General features: G+C 42.4%; 1 protein-coding gene across 1 annotated transcript in view; it reads right to left on the reverse strand.

Annotated features, from left to right (window-relative positions):
* CNTNAP5 (contactin associated protein like 5) overlaps positions 1 to 25,496 on the reverse strand; it is an 865,036-nt gene that overhangs the window by 236,811 nt on the left and 602,729 nt on the right. The window contains 1 exon segment of the mRNA XM_021075830.1: positions 11,826 to 12,026. Coding sequence (XP_020931489.1) covers positions 11,826 to 12,026 — 201 coding nt within the window.

Genomic DNA, 25,496 nt, shown 5'->3' on the forward strand with positions numbered 1-25,496 from the left:
CTAACTTTCAGGATGGTAAGCTGAGGCTTCCTAAGGTCTCCTGGCTGCTACCTGGTGGACCAGGTGCTTGAACCCAGGCAGTGATGGCAGGGCACAGGCTGCTCCGTGGACCCTGCTAACTCCCTCTGGCTTGGTTGTCACCAGGACTCTAAGGGAAGAGATGGAGGCTCAGGTCCAACTTCCTGTGAGATGCCATCATAGCACTAAATCTATGTGGACAAGTGGGCTTCACCTGGGCAGTGGGGATAACTGCTTTTCCAAGTCTCCCTTACAACCTGCTGAATATGCTATAGTGTAAATAATGTAATCCACGTATAAATACTCTAAGGTAAGAAGTTAGTGTTCTTGACTTGTTCTGACCTTGGGGATCTGCCTACTTCCCAGTCAGTATTACCATATAGGAGGCATTTCTGAGTATATTAGTTTCCTAAAGGTACCAAAAAAAAAAATCACCTACCATATAAATAAATAAATCATCGTAGTTCATATCCTTAAGAGTCTCAGAAAAAGGCCTTCTGTCTCTGTCTCTCTCTCTATTTTTTATTTGTTTGTTTTACTGGCCCGTCTCCTTCCTCAGTGTGATAAGAAATTAATAAACTGTGACTTGCATTTTAACTCACTTTGTGTTGGTCAGTATAGAATCAGGAATTGTCAGGGCTGAAAGGACACTTCGTGAGCATCACAAATAACCTGGGAGAATGGAGATGGGAAACTTAAGGCTATTAAAATGTAAGTACATGTTCAAGGTCACGGAGAATCCATGGTGGTGCTGGAAGCAGGACGGCAGCTCCCACCACCTGGTCTAGCCCTTACCACTTTATGAAGCTACTTTCCACAGGTTCAGACAAATACACCTCTGTTACCATGTGTACCCTGCCATAATATGAAAACTAGAGACACTTAGTATTCATTGAGGATGGACTTTATCTTCTTTTGACTACCACTCACTGTTTGCTGGGTGCTGGGTTTTGTTCTAGGCACTCTCAGGACAAAGAGGTAAGTGGGACAAAGATGTCCCCTTTTTAATGAAGCTCACCGTCTAGTGACAGAGGCTATAGTAAACAAGTGAATAAACAGGAAGAAGGCATCAGGCGGTAATAACCTCTATGCAATAACATCCTATGAAAATAGGATGGGATGGAATATTACTCAGCCATGAAAATAAATGAAATAATTCCATTTGCAGCAACATGGATGGACCTAGAGATGATCACACTAAGTGAAGTAACTCAGACAGAGAAAGCTAAATACCACACAATGTCGCTTATATGTGGAATCTAAACAAAGAAATGACACAGATTAACTTATTTACAAAACAGAAATGTACTCACAGACTTCAAAAACAAAGATATGGTTACCAAAGTGAAAGGTGTGAGGGGGTGGACTGGGGGTTTGGGATTTATGCACTATTGCATATGAAATGGATGGTCAGAGGGAGCCTGCTGTATACCACAGGGAACTCTACTCAATATTCTGTAACAGTCTATATGGGGAAATAATCTGAAAGAGAATGGCCATGCGTATATGTATAACTGAATCACTTTACTGTACACCTGAAGCCAACACAACATTGTAAGTCAATTCTCTATTCCAATAAAACTTAAAAATCAATTTATTAGAAAATTTTAAAAATTCCCTTCCCCCAAAAATGATGAAATGAAAAGAGTAATAGGGAGGATACTTTAGCATATGTCAAGTTCAGGTTGAGAGCTCAGGCATGGGGAGGGGAGCAAGGACTCGGAATAGAGGACAGTAAGTGTATGGGTACCAAGGGTGACGGGGGCAATGTCAGCAAGAAACTGCATAGAGGGAAATAGGGTGAAGTGTAGTTGGCAGGCGGGCAAACAGGATCTGGGGAGGGTCCTGTGAACCCCAAGGGGGTAGAGGTCTGGGGTCTCATGTTAAAGGTACTGGAAAGGGTTTGAATCCAGGTTATACAATCTCATTTTGGAAAAACTATTCCTGTGGCTGTTGCCTGAGATCTAAAGTGCAGAAAGGTAGGGTGCAGGGCGGAGAAGGAGAGGAAGCTGGAATGGGGTGCACTTGTCAGTTCTGGTCTGGAGATGAGGAATTGGAGAGCAGGGGCCAGAGGAGCACCAGCTGAGGCTGGTGAGTCCAAGCATTTGTGGGTGTTTGGAATGTGGATGGGAAATGGAGAGGAGGCAATAGGTCCAAGATGGAGCGTGGTACCACTTATTAAAACGAGAATGACGGGTGCATGTGGGGACAGGAGTGGTCGGCAGAGAAGGCGACACAGACATAAATCTGAGACACTGGACAGCGCCCTTGCGTAGGTAAATGCCACGCATACAATAACTGAAATGTAGCTTAGAAAACAATATGCCCACCAGTCAGCAAGAGGCATACCCCCCCAGCTGAACTCTTCCACCAGACATGTGGTGGGGTTCTGAGACCCTCTCCTGGCTGTCAGGGGAACTAATATTCCCTTTGCTGTTTGGAAAATATGATATGCCAGCTCAAGCAAGTAGTATCTTGCTTGTCTATACATGACCCAGCATCCACTCATTACACTTTACAGATAAGGAAACTGAGGCTCAGAAGGATCGTGCAACCTACTCAAGGTCTCAGAGCTAATAAGTAGAAAAAGCGAAGTTTAAGACCAGTGTTTATGACTGGAAAATGTATACTCTTCACACAGTAGCCATTACGCAGCAAAGGCTGATGTTAATTAAGTAATGCAGCAACAGTGAAATAAATCATTCTAAACACCCAAAAAAGTGCTTTTTTTCATGCTGCTGCAATGGTATTACATCTTCAGTTTCGACAAGAGGACCCTTCTTCCTGTACACACATCTGAGATCAAATAAGTTAACATGGTCTTCCATAAAGTGGTGAGAAAAATAAAAACTTTATTATATACAGGGTCCAAATGCTGAATTGTGGATCATTCACACTGATTATGCAAGTAATGAATGGTCTGAACAAAAATTCATCTGCAGCCATGCACAGTTGGTGTCTTGGATTTATGTGGGATAGTTTTTATTTTCCTGAGAAATGCCCACACCGCTAGTTCCATGCAGGTGTATGTCATCTTTGTAAAATCTGCCCACCTCTAATTTTGACTTTATGTCCCCAATGAAAAACCCAGAGTGAGTTATTAGAACATTAGGAAAGGTGGCTTTCACGCACAGTAAAATGCACTGACTTGATTCATGCGACGGTCTTTTTATATTTTTTGAGACCTGTGGCAAACACTTATAAACACATTTTTGCTGTATGACTCTAGGGACGGGGAAAGACCCTAAAAGGGAAAAAAACTACAGTGTCAGACATATTTCCAGGCTGAATTAGAACTGAGTCATCATTTGCTGTCAGAACATCAAAGAACAGATCACCTACACTGAGTTGGAAAGAACCAGGTTTGAATCATGATTCTGCTCTACATTCACTGTGTCTCCTTAAGCAAGTTGACTATTCATCTTAAGTTTTTGAAGAAGACATGGTCATTTTAAACAGGTCTGTTCGATAACCCCATTAAAGATGGAGTCAAGGAGTTCCTGTCATGGGACTAGTACCCATGAGGATGTGGGTCTGATCTCTGGCCCCACTCAGCAGGTCAAAGATCCGGCATTGCCATAGTAGCTGCGGTGTAGGTCACAGTTGTGGCTCAGATTCCACATTGCTATGGCTGTGGTGTAGGCCAGCAGCTGCAGCTCCAATTCGACCCCTACCCCTGCAACCTCTATATGCTGCAGATGCAGCTGTTAAAAGATAAATAAATAAATAAAATTTAAAAATTGAGTCAATTTGCCTCCCTTTGAATACAGTCTAGTCGTGATTGTCTTTTCATAATCAGAAAGCTGCAGAAGTAAGGTTGCTTGACTCTCAATTAACAAAGTGCAAGTTTTCAACTGGGTTACTCTGTCTCTTGGGCTGTTTGTCTCTGAAACCTTCCCACTGTGTTATGAGAAAGTCACGCTGCCACATGGAAAGACCAAATGTCCAGCTGAGGTCCCAGCCCACAACCATCACTGACTGAGTGAGCCGCCTTCTGGGGACCCCCAGCCCCAGCCTCAGGAGGTGTGGAGCAGAGCAGAGTGGCTTACATTCCGCTGGACCCCACCCCAAAGGCAGATCCGGGGCAGAATGAGCATTACTTATTTTAAACCATTACGTTTTGTGGTGATTTGTTACATAACTATTGATGGCCAGACGATGAACATTTTCTTTGGATACCTGAAATCCTTTTTTTATTATTTTCCTTTCCTCTTTGAGACCTTGCTATTTTTTTTTTGCCCTGTGTGTTATTTTGGAATGCACGTGGAAGTTAAAGCTGAAGAGACATGCATTTGAAACTGGTCTCTAGCAATAAGTAGCCATAAGACCTTGTGCGAACCACCTAACTTCTTAGAGCTTCCTCTTCCATTGATAAAAATGAAAATGATAATGCAAACTTCATGAGGCCATTGAGAGGATTAAATGCAATAACATTTGAAATGCCTGGCACACAGAAGGAGCTTAGTAGCCAAGAGCCAATATCATTAGCATCAGTGATATCAGAGAGTATGCATCACAGGCACCGTGACTTCTTTATAGATTCTTGCTGTACATGAAGTAGAAATAGCTTTTTATTAAAGAGATTTCAAATACCACTCTGGTGTTTTGTCTTCCTGGCATAGTTTTCTGTTTTTGTTGTATTGCTCCTTCGACAAAAACTGTTTTTAATAGTATGGTGGCAGGCTGCTGTAGTGAAAGACCATGGATTTTGGGATCAGTTCCACCCAGGTATTGTGTGAGTGTGTGTGCATGTGCATGTGAGTGTGTGTGTACATATGTGTTTGGTTTGTTTCTTCTATTCCTATTACAATTTTATGGGAGGAAACACTGGTGGTTTTTTTTTTTTTTTCAGTTTTATTCCTACTGGCCAGAAAATTATGTGGCATGTATTGGATAATGAATAAATAGTTCTTGTATGAAAGAAAATGTATTCATCTTTTGACTGATGTTGGGGACAAATAAATAAAAAACTCCAGGGCACCTCGAAGTGCTACTACTTTTCTATCAGTAATTTGACTTTTCTGCTTCACAATATTCCTTCCATAGATTTCTAAACCTAAGTATTAGCTTTGTACACTTTGGAGGTTGAATACTACAGATGGACATGAGGATTTATACACCCAGGTGCATTTTCAGTTATTTTTAGACATACAAAGGTTATACAGTAAGTATATATACCAATACATAATATATATTACATAGCATTTACTAAATGCTGTAAAAATAATGTATATACATTTTTTCCTTACATACTATAGTGTGTGTATATATGTGTATATATATGATCTAAACTATATACCACATATTATATAGATAGCCAGTTAGCTGTACGCTCACTAAAATACCATTAATTAGGGGGAAAGAGGAAATTTGAGAGTTTGGGATGCTTTAAAACAAGCAATAAATAAATAAATAAATAAATAAATAAATAAATAAACCAGGTAGGACTGTACTGCTTTCAAAGAACTGGAACATAACTAGGATAGCATTGACTCCAGGTGACACCGCTCATGGTCCTGCAGGAATACATGAACAGGAGCCCATCACTGGCAGGGAAACGAGGCCTCAGAAGTGCTAGTGGGCACTCCGTCATTAGTTCTGCCAAGAAACTTAAGTCTTACAACAAACTTGTCTGCAGGACTGATTTGCTTGACACATGCTTCCTGTTCAGAACCGATGTAAATCGAGCTCAGTCCGTCTCATGCTATTAGATTCCAAAGGAACTGGGTCTGAGTTTCCTATGATTTCATGTGGTTCAAGACTGACCTCTCTTTGCTCACAGATTTACTATGAAGGGTATCCCCAAATAGGCTTTCACTACACCAAATTCTAAAAGCAAAAAGTCACCTACCCCAGATCCTTATACCCAAGAAGTAAATCCAGTGAGGAATTCAGGCACCATGAAGACTATTAGAGAAGAATGTGGGGGAAGGTCGGGCTTTCAGTCCCCACAGCCCTGCAGGGACTGGGCACTCAGCTTCCCCATGTGGTCACTTTCCTGCCTTCCTCTTGTCTTGTCTTCCTTCTGGGGAATGGGTGGGTTATGGAGCTAAGTGGACATGTGGTTAAAGCACTGTTCAGACTCTGGCCCTGTATGTTTCCAGACTGGGTTCTACTTCATTTCGTAGCTTATCACATACTACCTTCAGGATCTGGCCTCAGGCAAATCCCCACAGAGGTGCAGACCAGGAGAAAAGTCCTGGGCTCCATGGGCAGCCTTTGGGCCTGGGAACAAGTGGCCACCCCTCCCTGTTGACATGATGCGGCTGAGAACCAGCCAGCTGAGTCATCCTTTCCAGAAGCTGCTCTGTAGCACAGGGTCTCAGTCCTACAGCAAACTTGGGGTAAGAAGCAGCTACAGAGATGTGTGGGAATAGTGAAGAGATCCTCCCTGTAGATCCCATGGCTTGGAACTCTGGCTCCTGGCAGAGCTTCTGGTAGGAACCTTCAGTTAAAGAGACAAATGACACATCTCATTGGCTGGCACTTATCAGCAGCTCTGGGCAAGGATATTAGAAGAAACTGTCAGAAAATGACAGTGTCGAGGTTCAGTCACTAACTAAATGAGAAAGACAGGCAGCGAACCAGGCCTGACCTCATCCTGCCTGTCATCCCTTGCTTTCTGCTTCTGTTGACACTAGAAGAACGGAACTAGAGCCAGAGGCCATAGCAGAGGGAGGGACACAGAAGGAGGCTCTGGGGTCCATGGGGACACATGGAGGGGGTGTGGGCCATGAGCTGCAGCATGTGAGCCCGGGCACTGCCAGCCTCTGAAGACACCCAGGACCTTGCCCTTCTCAAGCCGCCCCGAGAATCACACAGCCTTGGCACAGGTAGCCCTGGTGACCTGCCTTTCTCTGCATCTACATGTTGTTATAAAAAACAGAAATTCATACAAATTTGGGTATTCTCTGATAACCCCATTTCCTTAAACCATTGGCTCTCTGAATTTTGTGTGGTGGGTCCAAAGTCACCTCCTTGCTTTGACGTCAGGCAGGCAGAGCTGGGTACAAGAACCAGGTCAGCTGTGGGGGTGCTGACCAAGCATCTCGCTCTCTAAGGCTGTTTCCTGGCATGCTGGATGGGACAACCCTGACTGTGCAGGATGATCATTGGATTAGAAATTATACTGTACAACCCCCCGCATGTACCCTCAAACATCAGAAATGGTTATTTATCTCTCTCTCATCTTCTCTTCTTTTTCCTCTTCCTATCATTACCTGTGTGCCTAGCACAGAGGAGAATCTATAACGAGAAGACATCCTTCATCCTTTCCTGCTATTGACCTGAGTCCACTGTAGCCACAACTTGTAATATCTTACTTCTCTTACTAATCTCGGCTACTCATAGTATCTCCTCCAATGAGCTATGCTGGTCAGAGTACACATATTTTTAAATTAACAACAAATATTTATCATTGTTTTTGATCTTCCTCTGCAGGTATGAGATCCCAGAGTTGAAATAAAGTGATAAAGCCTGTTGTTTGAGATAGGCACTCAAATCCCACAGTGATGTTCAGAGTATAAATCAGTACAAGCCTGACACAGGGCAGATGCCTATATGGAAAAGTCGTAAGGATACCCACATGTTCTGCCCTGGGAATGGCACCTCAAGGAATTCATCTAAGGAGCTTGCTGGGCTGGCATATAGAGATCTAGGTGCAAAAGTGTCTTGGTACCATGTGTAGTAGTGAAAAAACGGGAACCATCTAAATCTCTCCAAGACGGATTTGTTAATTTCGTGGTACATCCATAGAATGGAAAACCCTAAAGTATATTTACTGAAATGGGAAGGTATATCAGTATACCATGTGTGTGTGTGTGTGTGTGTGTGTGTGACAAATATTGTTAGTAAAACAGTTTCACAGGGGGCCCTAGCTTCAGCAGATAAAGGACACACTCTTGCAGGGCAGGTACATAGGCAGAAGGTGGCCTCGAGCCCTCTCCTCTTCTCTCTCTGCTCTTCCCAGGCAGGGAGGGGTTGTCTTAATAAAGAATTTAGGAAACATCCCTGCAAGTTTGTGCCTGTTATAGACTGGATGTTTGCATCCCTCCAAAATCCATAGGTTGAACCCCTAAACCCCATGTGAGGGTGTCGGGAGGTAGGGCCTTTGACAGGTGGCTCAGTCATGTGGATGGGGCCCTCGTGAATGGGATTAGTGCCCTTATAAAAGGAACCCCACAAAGCTCTTGCACTCTCCGCTGTCTGAGAAGACAGCAAAAAGTAAGCTGTCTGCAGCTGAGAAGAGGTCCTCCCAGAAACCAAGGGGGCTGGTGCCCTGATCATGAGACCCACCTCCAGAGCTGTGAGAATCAACCTGAGATTCCAGCTTTTTGAAAGCTGGCTGTCTGGGATGTTTTGTGACTGCAGCCCAGCTGAGGCAGTATCACAGGGGCTGGTTCTCAGCTTTCTGTGCCCAGGATTCTCTCCACCTGCTTCTGTGAGATGACATACCTGAGCTGGGGCTCTGTCCCCTCTCTGAGGGGTGGGAGGTTGGGACCACATCTTTACAGGGTTGTCAGTCTACACCCCACACCATACACAAACACTGTCTGGTTTGCAGGTAGGAGCCAAGAGATGAGGAGGGCCCCTTGGCCTTCTTCCACAGTTTTCCAAGCCAGAGCACCAGAAGCATGTAGATACTGTCTCTGCATGTTCACTGTCCTCCTTTTTCTCTCATTGATCCATAACCCAATGGGGCAAAGAGGACAAATGAGGACTTTCCTCAAACCCCAAAGCAAAGACAGTATGTTCCCTCTGTATTTTGGTGAATATAGATGAGGGACAATGTCTTCAGGCCACAACATTGCCCTCCTCTAGGTGGTGACTTTATCTGCATGCATGAGTTCTAATTATTGTAGTTATTCTATCAACACTGTCAAACTAGAAATGAAGTATTCCTTTGAACATTCTTCCTAACTGCAGAGCCAATTTTGGACCTACTATGCTAGGGTGGAAGCTGGAAGCAAGGAAGGAAATGTTGCACCAGTGTTTGTTGAACACCTGACATGGGCCAGACGTGGTACAAGGAACACAGAGTACATTTTTCCTTCAGGCATTATATCAGATGTATTTGTTCAGGATTTCCATGTAAATCATTAGGATGATAAAATTGAAACTGTGAACATTTAGCATCTTCCCCAAGATGACATCACTGGTAAGAGGCAGAGTCAAGCATTACTCTCCATATGGCCTATTTCCTAATCCATGTCCTCCCACCAAGATAAGCTCAGGGAATTTATGACAAGTGAGTCAGAAAAAAAGCATGTACTGTTCACAACAGCCAAGACACAAAAGCAACCTAAGTGAATACTGACAGAAGAATGGATCAAGAAGATATGATACATACATAATGGTATACTACTCAGTCATGAAAAATAATGAAATAATGTCATTTGAAGCAACATGGATGTATCTAGAGATATACCAAGTGAAGTGAGTCTGACAAAGACAAGTATTATATGACATCACTTATATGTGGAGGCTAATTTTAAAAATTATACAATGAACTTATTTACAGAACAGAAACAGACTCACAGACAAAGAAAACAAACTTATGGTTACCAAAAAGGAAAGAGGGGGAGGGATAAATTAGGAGTTTAGGAAGAACAGATACACACTACTATCTACAAGATAGACAACAAGGACCTATAACTATATTGAGTATAGTTCTCTGTATATGTATCTTGTAATAACCTATAAGGGAAAATAATCAGAAAAACTACAGATATACATATATGCATAACTGACTCACTTTGCTGAAAACCTAAAACTCACACAACCTTGTAAATCAACCACACTTCACTTTAAAAACAAGCACACACAAAGGCAACGGTAAAATCAAACTGATATAAGAGGATGTATACACTAAAGGAAATCCTATGGTCAGAATGAACATAATCCCATTTTCCCTTGAATTCCACCAAAAGCAATCCTTAGGAAAGTGGCCACACAAGGAAAAGAGGGTGGGCTGGTTTTGTAGACACAGTGCTCAGCAAAGACTGTGGAGCGTGAGGCATACAGGCTTGAGGCCAGCAGAGAGAGATGTGCACTAACACAAACGCTGAGCCCCTGAGATGCTGGGAGGAGAGGCCCAGGCTGGGCCTCTGATCTGATGGGCCTGTGAGAACGGCTGAGTCCAAGAGCACAGCAATTCAATTTCCACAACGATGATCCTGAGTCATCAAGAAAAGGTTACATTTTATGTTCAGAATTCTCCGTTTAAGAAGGCAAGGAAGCGTGTAATCCATTTGAGAAAGATTTTCATTTCAAACAGTTAAAAATTCTTTAAAGACAGTTTGGGTGCTTAAAGGGATAAGTGACAGTTATCTGGAAAATGCACTTATGTGGAACAACATCTTCCCTGAAGATTCCAGATCAGTGAGGCGGTGGGTGGGTTCTGTTTAGTTAGGCTTCTAGCATTTCTGCTTTGTTGACATTTCATTGCCTAATTTTCTTTCAAAAATTCCTCACTCTCAAGCACTGGATCCTGAGTTCCTCTTGAGGCTAAAGATTCTGACACCCTTTGTTGGATATTTCACATCCTGTGGTACCCGGCCTTTTTTTTTCCTGCCATTAATCAAATGACACAGTGATATTCACAGAAGTCACTGACCCCAGGGCATGCAATGCATTGACTTTGGCAAAGTCCTCCTGACATTTTACAAAACACTTTTGAGTTTTGATCGGTAATCCTAGGTTTTATCTGCCACCCTTTAATATTCAATCAAACCATTCATGCTAAAAACTAACCATAGGAGAACAATAAATAAGTTTATATATATTTTTTTTCCTAAAAGTATACTTTATTTTTTAAAAACAGTTATGGAGGGGCCTCCCACTGTGGCTCAGCAGTAATGAACCTGACTAGTATCCATGAGGATGTGGGTTCATCCCTGGCCCCCTCAATGGGTTAAGGATCCAGCATTGCCCTGAGCTGTGGCGTAGATCACAGATGGGCTCGGATCTGGTGTTACTGTGGTGTGGAGTAGGCCAGCAGCTGCTCTGATTCAACCCCTAGCCTAGGATATGCCATAGGTGTGGACCCCCCCACCCCAAAAAAAGAAAGAAAAAAAAAAAAAAAAGCTACAGAGTTCCCTGGTGGCTCAGTTGTTAAGGATCCAGCATTATCACTGCTGTGGCCCAGGGCACTGCTGTGGCTTGGGTTTGATCCCTGGCCCAAGGTAACTTCTACATGCTGTGTGCATGGCCAAAAAAACTTAAATACATACATAAATAAATAAAGAGTCGTTTCCTTTAAAGAGGCCTGCACTTTTCAGGAAACAGGAGCACAGCAAGCTGCAAACACAGAGGACTGTGCCTGTCTGCCCTGTGAACCTCCTTACTTACTGCTCCATGTGCAGCATGGAGCCCAGACAAAACTAACATTCTCTGATGACTGTGCTGAGATCCTTAATAACTTCTCATCCACCAGAAATCCCGTGTCCACGTTCACACTTTCTAGGTCTAGTTCAAATGCTCTCTCTCAGTGCCTCTGCTCTCAAGAAAGGTTTTGCCCTCACAACTATTGCAAGATGGGTGTCGTCACTCTTGCTTATTTGAGGATGAGGAGGAAAACTGGAGAGGCTACAGGCCGCTCTGGGGTCATACCTGGGGATGGGAGGCAGGTCATCAGTCCTCTCCGATGGCACCTGTCTCCATCCTCCGTCGCAGAGAAAACCTCTGTGGCTCAGTCCTCTCATCAGCAAGCACCCCCCTCCTGGACATTCCTAGGTTACTGGGCGTAGCCATCACCCTGCAGCCACTCTGTGTGGGTGGGCCAAGGGCACTGGGGGCTTGGTCCTTACCGGGCGTGTTGAGCAGGCGGGATCTCTTGCAGTGGTAAGCCACCTCCTGCTCGCAGTGCTCTGAGCCGTCAATAACAGCTGTCAGCTGCTCCAGGCTGCCTTTGTAGTCCAGAACCATGGAGTAAGGCTTCTCAGCACTGGCACCTCGCACGTGGGTCAGCTCCATATGGTTGTGCTGCACTGATGTCCAGATCTTGTCCTCTGCCAGAAAACACAACCCAAGGAAGGTCAAGAGAGGATCAGGCTCATAGACCTCCGCAAAGCTGGGGGCAGAGGGTGGAGAGGGAAGATGATGGTGCACGGGGTAAATGCTTGGCTGGATGGGCAACCATTAATGGCCACCTGACTCCTCCACACATGCGAAGAACTTGACCAGAGAGCTTTTGTTTCTCTAGAGCTCCAGCCAGAGTTAGTAGGAGGATTAATTATCTTCAGGACTAAATAAAAAGAAGTTAGGAAGTCACAAGGTAGGATCTGGGGTGCAGCAGACCTGTTGGAATAATAACCTAGACTGAAAGATTGATGACATTTGGACATGGAACTGGATTCTGAACATGCTCACAAATAAAGTGAAAGAGGAAACAGGAAGACTTGAAAGGCTTTTGCCATCTGAGAATCTTGCCCACACTAACATCATTACTCTTCATAGATGCTCAGAGCTGGAAAAGAACCTAGTCCAGCATCATGCAGTTTCCTTCTCTCTCACCTACTTAGTTTTACAAATGAGGAAACCAAGACTAGGAAAAAAAAAAAATGACCCAAGGCAAATCTGTTAGACAAGAATGATAAGCACAAACATTACTGTTAACTGCCTTTCTATTCAGTACTACTTAGAAGCAGCATTGTGCCTCTTGGCTGTGAAAAAGAAAAGAAAAAAAAAAGGCAACTGGGATCCCCAGGAAGTTTTTTTTGGCTGCCCTAAAGCATATGGAGTTTCTGGGCCAGAGATGAGATCTGCCACAGTTGAGACCTAGTTGTGGCAATGCCGGATCCTTAACCCACTATGCTGGGCCAGAGATTGAACCTGTATCCCAGAGCTCCCAAGACACTGCCAATCCCAGTGCACCACAATGGCAATTCCAGGAATTCCCAGTCTTAATACTTCCTCAAACCTTACTCAGTATACAAAGTGGAATAAATAACTTCATTGTCCTGCACTTCAGTTTCATTATATTAGAAAGAAGAGGAAGAGAAAGTTTGATCTCATTTATCTTTAAAATATGTCCCAACTCCTAAAAAAGAAAATATTTGTTGCAGCATAAACTTGAACTCTGCTCAGATATTCTGGTTCATCTTAACAGTGTTTCCTAAAACCAGCTCACAGATAACCCACAGGTCTCCAATGTTTAATTGAGACAGAAAGGCATTTTATATAAAGTCTAAACAAAAATCAGAATGATGGTTATTGGATTTTGATTCTGAAAGCAAAAATAAGATTGATATAGGTTAAAAATAATGTTACACAAATAATTAACCCAAGACTCCAAAAATGTTGGTGCCAATATAAAACGCTGATAAAATAACCAAAGGAAAGTAACTTCTCAATAATGCAACACTGGGGCGTTCCCATTGTGGCTCTTTGGTAATGAACCTGACTAGTACCCATGAAGATGCAGGTTCGATCCCTGTCTTGCTCAGTGGGTTAAGGATCCGGCTTTGCAGTAAGCTGTGGTGTAGGTCATAGATGCAGCTTGGATCCTGCATTGCTTTGGCTGTGGTGTAGGCTGGCAGCTGCAGCTCCAATCTGGCCTGGAGCCTAGGAACTTCCATGTGCCATGGGTGTGGCCCTAAAAATAATAATAATAATAATAATAATAATAATAATAATAATGCAATACTGTAAGGGGAGAAATAAAGACTGACAATTTTGAAATGTCCATGGAACAGAAGAAATGGAAATCAAATATCTAATAATAGATACCATGTTACTACTTCATACTGGGGCATTTTATATACATTATCCCCAGTTCTCATAACACTCATGGTAGATGTCAATATAAATAAAGATACCAGTACAGATATAGATATAGGGAGAGAAAATAAATTTGTCCCAGTCTGTGTCCAAATCTCTGATTCCAAAAGGGGTCCACAAAACATATTAACTCATATAAATTTGGATTTCCTTTCAAATGTACAAGGATTTTCCTTTCCTTTGGCAAGATTTAAAATGAAGCCATGTCAGAGACACAACCTTTTATCTTAAACCCACTAATGCCGCTAATCCCACCCTCTGGGCCCTGGGAACTGAAGTTTTAGTAGTTCATCTACGGGCAATTTGTGATCTATGCAATGTACAGAAGGGACAAAGGACTAGCTCCAAAGTGGCCTCCACAATTCACTTAACAGACATCACAAGCCCTCACCACACAGACTGAGCCATGGAAAGAGGGACAATTACTTGAGATCCAGGGCCTCTTAGCTGGCTTTCATCTCAAAGATGCCCTTTGTCCTCTCATTATTTTTCTCCTGGGAGAGAGCAGTGTCAAGAATAAAAACCAGGAGACAATGAAATATTATTTTTATAACTTTCTAGATTTTTTTTCCCTCCAGTTCATGAGTAGCAGTGCAGGTAAAGCCCTGAAACTTGACCAAAGGTTAAAGGTCAGAGGTCACTGTGACTCAGGAGAGCCCCCTATGATGGTGGATGTTCCTGATGTTTGTGTAGTACAGGGACAGGTGGTTTTAGTGAGGCAAGGGCTGGATGAGGGGTTTTCACACAGGTTAAGATTAATTTTGAATAGTCTTTTAGGTGGATGGCAGGAGATCCATCCATGGACCTATATATGCAATGAGCTAAAAGTTCAATGTGATAAATTCAGATGAGTGTACAGAGCCTGGGCTCTGGGGTCAGGAGGTTGGGTTTTCCTACCAGCTGTACACTTTCTGGTGAAGCAGCCTCCGGCAAACCCATTACTTCTCAAAAGTTCTGTTTCCTCATCAGCAATACTTAAAAGGGGCTGCAATGCCAACAGCACAGGGTGGCTGTAAAGATTAGGTGAGGGAATGTGTATGAGAAGCTGCACTAGTAACTAGGTAACTAGGCATTCAGCACAAAATCTCTGTGTGTCTCTTAGATCAAGGCAATAGTATGTCCATCTCATGGAGCTCACAGCTATGAGATGATGATATTAACGACAGTATCAAAAAGAGAAGCTGTCCAGCCACTTGTAGTCTTCACAACACCTTGTACTAACACGGTTCTTTCCCAGACCAGAAAGACCTACAAACACCTAAAGGGGAGACAAACCAAACCTGACCCTCCCTCTGCAGATCCCTGGGGAAAATACGCCAGATTCCAAAGACCCAGATCAGAAAACACTTCCCTTTGGCAGTTCTGTGAACTTGGACACCCTCCCACACAAGGAAACAAACAGAGGGTTCCCTATAACTCAAGGTCCAGTTTCATGACGAGACCAAGGAGTAAATGGTCTAAAGGCTAGGATTGAAAGAGCAGCGTAAAACCCTCCAGGAGGCTCCAATCACTGCCTCAGGCTGGCCGGCCTCCAGCCCCAAACCCTCCACTACAGGACACCCATCCTCGGTGCTAGGGCAGGAAGAGACTGTCCTTTGTCCATTGAGTGTTCTTGGCTCTCTTGTCAAATATCAAGGCTCCAGTCTCTAGAGATGCATCTAGGGCTCTGAGGTATCCTGAGACAGCCTGGCTTTAAAGCTGACCATCTGATGGGAATCTGTATTCTGCTACATGTCAGCCCTAAGACTCTGGGCAAGTTATATATATCTCCCAAGTTTCCTCATTGGGAAATGGGATATTTATATTACTCTCTCCATCCATGGTCATATTATAACAACTCGGTATCATGTTTTACCTGGACCCGTAACTGGCTGCCTGGCATGCCAAAGAGTAAGACTCTTTACATGAGAACTTTTCAGTGAAAATAAAATGAGGGCTGGGACTTCACTCCCTGGAGAGTTGGGGGTGAGAATTTCAGACAGTAGTGAGGTTAGCTAGCAGCCTGGACTACATACAACCTTTTGTAATACAGCTGCTGCTGTAATTAGCATAAATAATTACCCTTTAGTTCAATCACCTTCTCACTCTGAAATAGCCTCACATGTCTCTGTATTTATGTTTACCCCTTGCATTTCCTGAAATGTCTACAACAGAATTTGTTGTTGGGTCCTCACAGACCCAGAAACCTAGAAAACCATCACCCTGATACAAAGGTTTGCTACCCAGTACACTTCCTACAACTTCTACTGGATACCGCTGTTCAGTCCCATGATGAGACACACACCCTGTCTTTCTAACTTGCCCAGGGGAATACAGATATTAAACTACCCAAGACAAGTTCTTAAGAGAGGACAGTATTTGAAGATCTTTGAACTGGGAGAAACCCATTCAATTTACTAAAGATATTAGTCTAAAATAATTTATTATGTAACTTTAAAAAATTGGGATGGCCACAGTCAGGGCATGTGGAAATTCCTGGGCCAGAGATTGAAACTGCCACAGCAGTGACAATGCCCAGTCTTTAACCTGCTAGGCCACCAGAGAACTCCTATTATGTATACAAAATATGTGCCTTTTTATCCAACATTGCTTGCAAATATTTTCTCTCATTTCTTTTTAGGGCCATGTCTGTGGCATATGGAAGCTCTCAGGCTAGGGGTCAAATCGGAGCTACAGCTGCTGGCCTACACCACAGCCACAGCAAGGCCAGATCCCAGCCAAGTCTGTGTTCTATACCATAGCTCATGGCAATGCCAGATCCTTAACCCACAGAGCGAGGTCAGGGATAGAACATGCATCTTCATGGATCCTAGTAGGGTCCATTAACTGCTGAGCCACAATGGGAACTCCAATTTTCTCTCATTTCTCCTGTTGCCTTTTCATGATACTGGCTCTCTTTGGCTGTGCAAAAGTGTTTTAGTCTGATGTAGTCCCACCTGCTGATTCTTCCTTTTGTGTATTTTGCTTTTGCTGTCAGAGTCAAAAAAGTCATTGCCAAGACTAGCAATAAGGGGGCTTCTTTCCTATGTTCTCTTCTCGGGTTTTATGCTATTGGGTCTTATATTGAAGTCTAATCTTTCCCAGTTAATTTTTAAGTGGTATAAGATGGGGGTCCAATTTCATTTTTCTGTATATGGTTGTCCAGTTTCTCACATCATTTGTTGAAGAGACTGTCCCTTATCCATTGAATGTTCTGGGCTCCCTTGTCCAATATCACTTGACCATTTATATGAGGGCTTATTTCTGGGCTCTCTATTCTGTTCTACTGGTACATGTGGTTATATTTATACCAATATCATACTGGTTTAATTACTAGAGCTTTGGGAAAATGGAGAGATGTTTAAGTGCATAAACTTGTGATTAGCAGATAAATAAGTTCTGGAGATCTAATACAGAGCATAATGACTACAGTCAACAATACTGTATTATAAACTTCAACGCTGCTATGAGACTAGATCTTAATTGCTCCCATTAGAGAAAAAAAAAGATAATTATGTTACGTAATAGAATGATAAGCTAATATTACCATAGTAATCATACTGAAATACATATGTATCAAATTAATACATGTACACCTTCAACTTACACAGTTGTGTGTCAAGTACATCTCATTAAAAAATAAAAACAAAACATTTTCTTTCTTCTTAGAGTATATCTGATTTACAGTATTGTGTCAATTTCTGCTGTATAGCATAGAAAAAGTCATATATACATATATAATTTTTTTTCATACTGTCTTCCATCATGGTCTATCCCAGGAGACTGGATATAGTTCCCTGTGCTATACAGCAGGACTTCATTGCTTGTCCATTTTAAATATAATAGTTTGCATCTACTGACCTCAAACTCTCAGTCGAGCCTACTCCCTCCCTTCTCCCCCTTGGCAACCACAAGTGTATTCTTCATATCTGTTCTATAGATAGGTTCATTTGTGCCATATTTTAGATTCCACATATAAGTGATATCATATTGAATTTGTCTTTCTCTTTCTAACTTACTTCACTTAGTATGAGAATAATTTCCAAAATAATACAAACAGCTCATACAACCCAAGAACAACAACAACAACAAAAAAGCAACCCAAATGAAAACTGGAAAAATGGGCAGAAGACATAAATGGACATTTCTCCAAAGAATACATACAGATCACCGGTAGGCACATGAAAAAATGCTCAACATCACTAATTATTAGAGAAATACAAATCAAAACATTTGCTGTTTAAAAGCAGCCTTCAGCCTGATGCACTGTCTTGAGTGTAAACGATGCCGGAACCAAATCCCCAGGAGGTATTATTAAGCCACCTTTAAGCATAAAGGAGTTCCAGGCCAGAGGCCATCAAACAGCAGGTGTTATAAAGGTCCAAGGCATCATTTCAAAGACATGACACAGGTTGTTAGGAAGATGTCAAGGTATTTTCCATATTGCTTTGTGAACTTAGCTTTTAGGTTTATTTCCCTAAAAGCTATGCGGCCTCCCAGGATGTGAAAAGTATAGGTCATTCTGTGCAGAGTACACACACAGGAAGATGGTGCAGTGCTTAATGCCTACAGAAGCTCAGCCTGGTTTGGGGGAAAGTGGCACACGTGAGGGTGACGAGTGTTTGATGCTGTTGTAAGCACTCTTGCAATCACCAGCAGGGGATGCCCAAGCGAGGCCTGGTGGTGGTGGTGGGAGTGGGTGGTGATAAACTGTACACTGTCTTCCTTGAGAATGGACATCAACAGGGCCTTTTGCCTGTAGACTGTCTGTCCATTGGCTAGCATCGAGCGCCATGTAGGATTTCAGGAGGTCTTTGTCAAGATGGGGTTAATCACCAGCATGTATTACATAAAGGTGAAAGAACTTTCAAGGTATAAAATTAAAACATACTCAACAACAAGAGAAAAGGAAAAGAGGTTTCACAAAGCATCAGCACAGCGGCGGTGGTAGGATATCCTGGAACACTCTTTATCTTCACCCCTGTGGTAAGATCTTCCCCAGTTACACCCCAGGAAAGCCCTCCAGGAACCTTCTAGGCTCTAGGTGATCCCCCCCAGCTCCTCTTGCTCTCATTTAAGGAACTGTACATTGTTTACTTACAGAGCCACCACTTAACTCTCTTGCCTAGTCTTGCTCTCATTCTATCTGATTGATATTATTATTTTGATGATCATCATCATTATTAATAATAGTAATTACAGCTGCTCTAAGATGTTCCATCTGTTACCATGGAGATCACCACTCAGAAGAAAGAGCCAAGAGGAGGAAAGTGAAAAAGGAGAAAGAGGCAAGAAATGACTCTGATTAATACAACCTCATTCTACACACATATCTGTCTCTTTGCAGAACAAAAAAAAAAAGAACACTGCAATTTTTCTATCACAATGCTTGGAAGGAAGAGAAGTCTACAGATTGTCAATACTCAGCTTAATTGAACTTAAATCACTGTAGGGAGCTGCTTACAGTGCTCTGAAAAGTGTGCCAGTTCACTTATACTACTATTGTAATAAAGCAAGTCTATATTAAGGTCCCTGGGGTCACTTCTGGTATAGTTATCTGTGTTGACAAAGTGAATTTTCTATGCCAAGTGTAAAGACGGCTTAAATAACCCTCAAAGCACCATCTCTACCACTCATTTGCCATCTAGGCATGCACAGCTCAGTGACATCGCCTGTCATTTTGCATCAGCAGTTATTTAATTTTTCATATGTTTGTCCCTTATCTCCCCATTTAAACCACAGGTGATGACTGCTGAGTAAACAGTGGCTTGGAAAGGGCTTCTGTGGTTCTTGGAGGCTGATGTGATGGAGGAAGTCCAGGGCTTTAAGATCAACAGGCCTGCTTGCCAGCCCTGCTACTAACCAGACTTCCCAGCAGGGCAGAGACAGGGAACCTCCCCCAGCCTCAGTCCCACATCTGTAAGCTGGGCATGAGCCACTGAACAATGACGCTGTGAGTTCTGCATAAACCAAGGCATGGCGGAGCTGAGCAGAACCTGGCTCAGGGTACCCATCTTGAACTCCCCGCAAGCCCTGCTGATGAAGTGATGCAGGCAGGAGTGAAGGCATCATTTCATTATGGGAAATAGTTCTGGGAACTTCTGCTGGGGGTAAGGGTCAATGCCACCTCCCCCTCAACCTTCAGAGGGAAAGGAGACAACAGGAGGAAAACAGTTTTCAACATTTTTTTCTTTTGGGCTTTTTTGCCTGCCCCATGGCTTATGGAGTTTCTGGGCCACGAATCAGATCCAAGACAGAGCTGTGACCAGAGCCACAGCTGTGGTAAGGCCAGATCCTTAACCCACTGGGCCAGGTATTGAACCTTGATCCCAGGCTTCACAAGACAAAGACACCTATCCCCTTGCCAGCACAGAAGGAACTCCCAGTTTTCAACTTCTTTAAAAGGCTTCAGAATCCCTACAGGGGCCGTTTCCCCTCTCCCTGGTGATCGGCCCAGCTGGCCAGGAGAGCGTCCCCGACACCTGCCTGCTAAAACCACTGCAGACTGGCTGCTTTCAGTGTATGGGCTGACGGTGAGTGAGGGGACCATTACCGGTATAAGGCTCCCAGTAAGGCCTCCACACAGGGCGAATTAGCTGGAAGCAGACACCACAGCCGGGGAGGCTGACACAGACTGGGAGCCCCCTTCCAGGCTGCCTCTCCTCCACCCACCTGCCTGGACCACAGGCTTTACGATTTCCAGACGACATACTTGACCGTGATTTATTCTACTACTTAGCTCAAGCTTTTCTTTTTATGTATCTTTTTGGGGGTTATTTTTCTTTCTCCTGCTTTAAAGTCAGTGGCACAATCAAAGAGACCTGGGAAATCTGTTTTAAGGTCTTGGGCTGGTGGGGAGGGGGCAGGGATGGTCTTGAAGGGGTTTGATGTGCATTACATCCTACTGGTTGGTTTCTTAGTCACTGGTTTATTCAAGGACAATTTACAAAGACTCTAGTGTGTGCAGAGCACGATGTTGGGGACTGAGGGGTGCAAGGCTGAAGGCCACTCTGGACCCTGAGCTCAAGGTGGGTACGACTGGTTCCCAGAAAGACGCTTCCATGGAAGCTAAAAGCTTGGCAGCAGCCAGTGGAAATGGGGCGGGGGGGGGGCGTGTTATGCCCCATCCTGGGCAGGGGGAGGGGGGAGGGGCTTCCGACTGAGTCACCTGATGAGAAGAGGCACGGCTTTGGTTGCTGGGAGAACTTCTATGAGGCCTTTAGGCACAGCCTCCTGGCAGTCACTGGGTGTGTTCTGAGGAAATAGCTAGGCACTCTTGCAGACCTGCACTCAACCCCTCCTTGAGTTACTAGCTGAGGGATGCTGGAACGTTCCATTCCTCAAACTCTCTCATCCTCTGATTTCTCAAAATGGAAGTGGGAAATAACCTCTGCCTCACACTTCATCCTATAGATTAAGTGAAATAGACTCCGAGACCATACATAGAACCCAGTTCCTGGGCCACAAGTGCATAGTAAATTAACAGTCCCTACTCTTTGCTTACAAGAGCTAAGAGAGCCAGCAAAGAAGTCATGGAGCAGTGAGCTGACTGCAAAGGGCCTTCCTTCATTCTAGGAAGGGCTATCCAGCATTTATGTCACCTCTTACCAGGTCACAAAAGAAAAGAATCTTTCTGGAAATGGAAGAGTCTACCGACTCTGCTTCCATGGATCTTACATTCTGGTTCTGGAGGTTATTGACAAGACAAAGGCTCAAAGAAGAGTGGAATAATTCATCTTTCAGCTGACAGCCCTGCTCTGGAGTTCCTCCCAGTATCAGTGCAATTGCCTGAGCCCGGTGTCATCTCCAGCCTTTCCTAACTCCACCAGCATCCTGTGCTTTTCTCATTCAAGTGCTATAATAACTTGTTACTCAGACCCCTGCTGAACTGGAAACCCCACAAGGGAAAAGAACATCTCATAAGTCTTTGCATGCCTAGCACCTGGCCCACAGTAGGCATTCACTGACCAGCAAACTAAACATTCAAAAGACTACCAAGATTTTTACTGGCTTTAGGAACAGCTCTTAAAATCTGCAGAAAAGTGATACATGATAGGAAACTATGTTTAAATATGTATTTGAAATTCTATGTATACTTGAACTCACCCAGACTATCTACTGCTAAGATCAGAATACTGTGGGAAAAAGTAAGTATCTAACAAAATCTCTCTGACTGAATACAGTATAGTTAATTGACACAGTGAAATACTATGTAGCCATAATAAAGACCCTATAAAATTTCTCTAAACCAATCTAGAATGATTTCCAGGAATCAAGGTGCAAAAGTCCATGCTGCATGTTGTGCAAGAATAAAGGAGAAAAAGGGATACACAGAGGCAGATAAACTGATTAAATAGAAGAGAGAGTTAAAAACAGAGTGAAAGCATTATGAGTGACAGCAAGTTTCTGGTCAACCACTGTAGATACTCCTGTAACATGAAAATGTTGTACACATTTCAAACAAAATTAGATGGAGGATAAAAAAGGCAAACACTAACTGAATATTAAACAGAAACAATAAAGCCTAACTATATAATGAACAGATAAAATAACCACAAAGGAGAAAAAAAATAATTCAAATAATTTTTAAAATACAGTATTCTCTAGCTATATACATCCTTAGGATATATTCTAGGAAGAAAATTTTAAATTCAAGTAAATCTTTTTTCTTTTTATGGCTGCACCTAAGGCACATAGAGGTTCCCAGGCTAGGGGACAAATCAGAGGAAAGTGAAAAAGGGCTGAGAAGCCATAAGTGAACATAATACTTAGATCTTAATTTTCAATACTATTTGCTAAGAAGAAAAACTAGACTTCTTTGGGAAAATAGGTGAGTTTGGATCTAGACAGGCAAAGTTCAAGGTAACATCCTAGAGCATCTTGTGCTAGAAAGCATGACAGGGCTTCAAGATTCATGGGCCCATGGAAGGAAGACACAGGACAAGAATTAAAGGGACGGTTGCTAGCTCTCTGGGGGTGAATTTGAACATCAATAAATATTGAAAATAGTAACAACATTTTATAGTCAAATAATATGAGCCTCTCCTGATGCAAGGGGAAATGGAGACAGAATGAGAAATAAAAAAAAAAAAAGCTGTGTAGACAAGAATGCCAAAAAAAAAAAAAAAAACCCAAAAAAACCAAACAGCTATCAATGTAGAAGCTGTTAGCATTAGGAAAAGGGCATTTTACAAATGCCAGCCTCATGACGTAGACCAGTCAGGATGGTTAAGGATGGAGAGGAGAGGTTTGGGTACAGGATAGTCACACAATGTCTGAAGAGAACTCCACAGATTACTTGCTGATTATAAGTCACCTTCACAGCAGAGATCTGGTGGACCTCCTTTAAGTCACATGATGGAGTAGAGCATCCCAGCCAGGGTACAAATTGACACTGCCTGACTCGGAGGGGAGATGCCACCACAAGATTTTCTTGCCAAAGTATCCTAACGAGAAGAACTAATCAAGAAAAACCCCAAATGTGGAACATTTTGCTTTCTAAAAAAAATTATTTTTTATTGAAGTATAGTTGATTTACAATGCTGTGTTAGTTTATGGTGTACAACCAAGTGATTCAGTATATATAATACTCTTTTTCACATTCTTTTCCATTACAGTTTACCATAGGATATTGAATATAGCTCCCTCTACTATACAGTAGGACCTTCTTGTTTATACATCCTATATATCTAGCTTACATCTGCTTGTTGGCTATTATACATAGGATGGGTAAACAATAAGGTCCTACTGAATAGCACAGGGAACTATATTCAATATCCTGTGATAAACCATAATGGAAAATAATATTAAAAAAGAAAAAATGTATGTATATACCTGAATCACTTAGCTATATAGCAGAAATAAACAAAACATTGTAAATCAACTATACTTCAATGAAAAAATAATATGATAAACTAAAAAGAAAATAGTTTGCCTCTGATAATCCCAAACCCCCAATCCATCCTCTGGAACAAATGTTCTCCCCTCTGGAACATTTAACTTAACAATTGGCTCATGCTCTTCAAAAACTTAATGTCTGCCAAGAAAAGCAAGCTAAACAAGATGGTTTAGTGGAAGAGGTTTTCTAGTTAAAAGAGACTAAAAGGGTATGACATATAGACACATATAGACATGTATAGATACTGCTTGAAATAAAAATGTAAAAACAGACACTGCTCTAAAAGAGCCTGTGGGGACAAGATGGCTTATGTACTGGATAACATTAACTGAAGTGATGTTTATTTTCTCGTTGCCTGTAGTTTTGTGCTGATGTAGCACAGTGCCTATTGTTATCTGATACCAGTGAAGTCTTCAGGTTGAAATTATCACTGTATCTGGAATTTGCTTTCAAGTAGTTCAGAAAAGAAAAAAAAAAAAACATTTTCTATGAGAAAGACAAAAGGAGAGGAGAGAAAGGGAGTTGAAAATAGCACAAATGTATGCAACTCTGTCAAACTTTGGAGAGTTTTGGCAAAAAGTGTATGGATGATCATTTTAGTATTCTTGCAACTTTTCCGTAAGTTTGGGCTTTTCAGAATAAAAACTTTGATGAAAATAAGACAGTACTTGATGTGGTGCTTCCTGTGTAGTAAATACTAAAACTATCCTACTATGCTTCAGCAACCCCCGATCCATGGGCTTTTGCAAGAGTGCACGCACACACACACACACACCTACATCCCTATATGTGTCTATATTTCATACCCTTTTAGTCTCTTTTAACTAGAAAGCCTCTTCCACTATACCTATTTGACCAAACAATTACCAAAAATCAAAAACTAGTAAACATTATCAAATTCAACAATTTACACCACGAAGCACATCCATTTTCAAGCATAAGTATTTGTTATTCTTACTGAATTCATGTGCAGGGGTTCTTTTGGTGTGTTGGGTATTGTTGACTCATAAAAGTTATTAGTTATTTTTATCATTCTATACACAGAAACACCAAGAAACCAGTGTCAAGTTTTCTGGGAACAGAGTGTTGAAATAATTAATATAACACTATTATACATGAATTAGATAACCAACAAGGACCTACCGTATAGTACAGGGAACTACACTCAATATTTGATAATAACCTATAGGGAAATAGAATCTGAAATGTACATGTGTGTGTTTGTAATTGAAATACTTTGCTGAACACCTGAAACTCACATAACATTGTAAATCAACTATACTTCAACTGAAAACAAAGATAATGGAAAAAGCTAACACATATTGCGTCTATAACGCCAGGCACTTTTTTTCTGATGGTTTACTCACATAAACCTCACAACAAACTGATACATAGATTCTATTATTCATATTTATTATTTGGTCACAGCATGTAGTGGCTTGATGTGGGATCTTGGTTCCTAGACCAGGGATTGAAACTGGGCCACAGTGGTGAAAGCGCTGAGTCCTAACCACTATACTACCAGGAAACTCCCCATAGGTGCTATTATTAATTGCAAAGGAGGAAGCTGAGTCACAGAGAGGCCAAGTAACTCCATACATCACAGAACTCAATACAACTGTGAAGGGCCAATGCTGGAATGCAAGCCAAGCCCTCACTCTTTCCACCCAGGCTGGACTGGGTAGATGAGTGTTGATGATGTGAGTTCAAGGGGGGACTGTGACAGGCTAAAGAGAGTCACAGGGGAAGGAATGAGAGCTAGGTCTAAAGAAGGAAGTGAGAAAATGACATTCCAGAAGAACAAAACCAGATAGAAGACACA

The sequence above is a fragment of the Sus scrofa genome, chromosome 15 (genome assembly GCF_000003025.6).
Source record: "Sus scrofa isolate TJ Tabasco breed Duroc chromosome 15, Sscrofa11.1, whole genome shotgun sequence".
NCBI lineage: Eukaryota > Metazoa > Chordata > Mammalia > Artiodactyla > Suidae > Sus > Sus scrofa.